The sequence below is a fragment of the Glycine soja genome, chromosome 2, assembly GCF_004193775.1.
Source record: "Glycine soja cultivar W05 chromosome 2, ASM419377v2, whole genome shotgun sequence".
NCBI classification, from domain to species: Eukaryota; Viridiplantae; Streptophyta; class Magnoliopsida; order Fabales; family Fabaceae; genus Glycine; species Glycine soja.
Window position 1 is genome coordinate 21,921,412 of NC_041003.1, and position 2,081 is coordinate 21,923,492.

Genomic DNA, 2,081 nt, shown 5'->3' on the forward strand with positions numbered 1-2,081 from the left:
TTGCTGGAGTACCAGACGATGCCATCAAACTCAACTTATTTTCATTTTCTTTGGCAGAAGAGGCCAAAAGGCGGTTTCATTCATTTAAGGGAAACAGTCTGAAGATGTGGGAGGAAGTGGTTGAAAAGTTTCTAAAAAAATACTCCCCGAGTCAAAGACTACATAAGGGAAGGCTGTTATCTCATCATTCCACCAGTTCCCAGATTAATCCCTAAGTGAAGCATTGGAGAGATTTCGAGGTTTGTTAAGGAAGACTCCCACTCATGGACTCTTTGAACCAACTTAGTTGAATATATTCATAGATGGCTAAGACCATAATCCAAATAGTTGTTGGATGCTTCAGCAAGAGGAAAGATAAAGCTGAAGACCCCTGAGGAGGCAACTGAGTTAATTGAAAATATGTTTGCCAGTGATCATGCTATCCTACGTGATAGAGTGCATCAACCCACCAAGAAAAGATTATTGGAGTTATCATCATAAGATGCTGTGTTGGCACAAAATAAGTTTCTTTCTAAGCAACTTGAGATCTTAACAGAAACAATTGGTAAGTTGCCAACTACATTGTCTACTGGTCAACCTTCACAGTCTTCTGTTTTGCAGGTTACAGGTTGTACCATTTGGGGTGGTGCTCATGAATCCGGCCATTGCATTCCTTTTGAAGAAAAAACGCAGAAAGTTAGTTACATGGGAAATCAACAAAGGCAAGGATACAACCAAGGAGGACTCTCAGGTTTCCAGCAAGGTCCCTACAATCAGCAAGGACAATGGAGATCACACCCTAGTAATCAATTCAATAAGGACTAGGGTGGGCCTTCCAACAGGCCGCCTCAACAAGGGCCTAATATTTTCCAGAGGACTACCAAACTGGAAGAAGCCCTGGCTCAATTCATGCAAATGATCATGTGTAATTACAAAAGCACTGAATCAGCATTGAAGAACCTTGAGACCCAGGTGGGTCAACTAGCCAAACAGTTAGCTGAGAAGTCATCCAACAGCATTAGGGCAAATATTGAGAAGAATCCCAAAGAAGAATGTAATGCTATGATGACAAGAAACAAGAAGCGTGTGGTAGTTGAGGATGAGGATACTGTGGCCTTGAAAGAACAAACTGTTGTAAAGGACAGTACTGAGAAAATGAACAAGGAGGTAACAGATGCAATGAGTTGGAGGAGGGAAAAACAAATAATGGTCGAAGAGAAAGAAATAAAAGACCAAGAAAAAGAAATAGAGGTAGGAAAAGACAAAGAAAAAAAGAAAAAGAAAAAGTTGAGAAAAATAAAGATGAAGAAAAGAGTAGGAGTGAAAAAGCAAGAGAAAAGAGGAAAGAAAAAGCTTCAGAGGAGGGTACGGAAGTGCCATATCCCGTGGTACCTTCCAAGAAAGATAAGGATTGCCATCTAGCGAGATTCCTAGACATTTTCAGGAAACTAGAAATAACTATGCCTTTTGGAGAAGCTTTGTAGCAAATTCCACTCTACTCAAAGTTTTTGAAAGATATGTTGACAAGGAAGAACAAATACATTCACCAAGAGAATATCATTATGGAGGACAACTGCAGTGCTATGATACAGAAGATCCATCCACCAAAACACAAGGACCCTGGAAGTGCGACTATTCCTTGTTCAATAGGTGAAGTCACAGTGGGGAAGGCACTCATTGACTTGGGAGCCAGCATCAACTTAATGCCACTCTCCATGTGTAGAAGGTTGGGAGAGTTGGAAATCATGCCCACCAGAATGACCTTACAGCTTGCTGACCGATCCATCACAAGGCGGTATGGGGTAATTGAAGATGTCCTTATAAGAATTAAGCAGATGGTCTTTCCAACTGACTTTGTGGTCATGGATGTGGATGAAGACCATGAGGTTCCCATCATTTTGGGACGCCCCTTTATGTTAACTACAAGTTGTGTAGTTGACATGGGAAGAAAGAAATTGGAAATGGGTTTTGAAGATCAGAGGATCAATTTTGATCTATTTGAAGAAAACAAGCCTGTACCAGATCATAATGTCTATTTGCAAGTCGTAGAGGGTGATAAGGAGGTTCTGAAGTTAAAGGACAAAGTGGATATCACCCATTGA

General features: G+C 40.8%; 1 protein-coding gene across 1 annotated transcript; it reads left to right on the forward strand.

Annotated features, from left to right (window-relative positions):
• The first annotated feature begins 900 nt into the window (after nt 1–900).
• Nucleotides 901–2,081, forward strand: LOC114373722. The gene is made up of 2 exons (XM_028331248.1): nt 901–1,146; nt 1,464–2,081. Exons 1-2 carry the CDS (start codon nt 901–903, stop codon nt 2,079–2,081), a joined length of 864 nt encoding a protein of 287 aa, XP_028187049.1.

What these genes read in the sequence shown, in the direction of transcription:
- LOC114373722 (XM_028331248.1), top strand. Translation starts at nt 901, where the DNA reads ATGTGTAATTACAAAAGCACTGAATCAGCATTGAAGAACCTTGAGACC. An exon ending in CTGAGAAAATGAACAAGGAG is followed by an intron (nt 1,147 to 1,463) that starts GTAACAGATGCA and finishes GAAGCTTTGTAG; the next exon opens with CAAATTCCACTCTACTCAAA.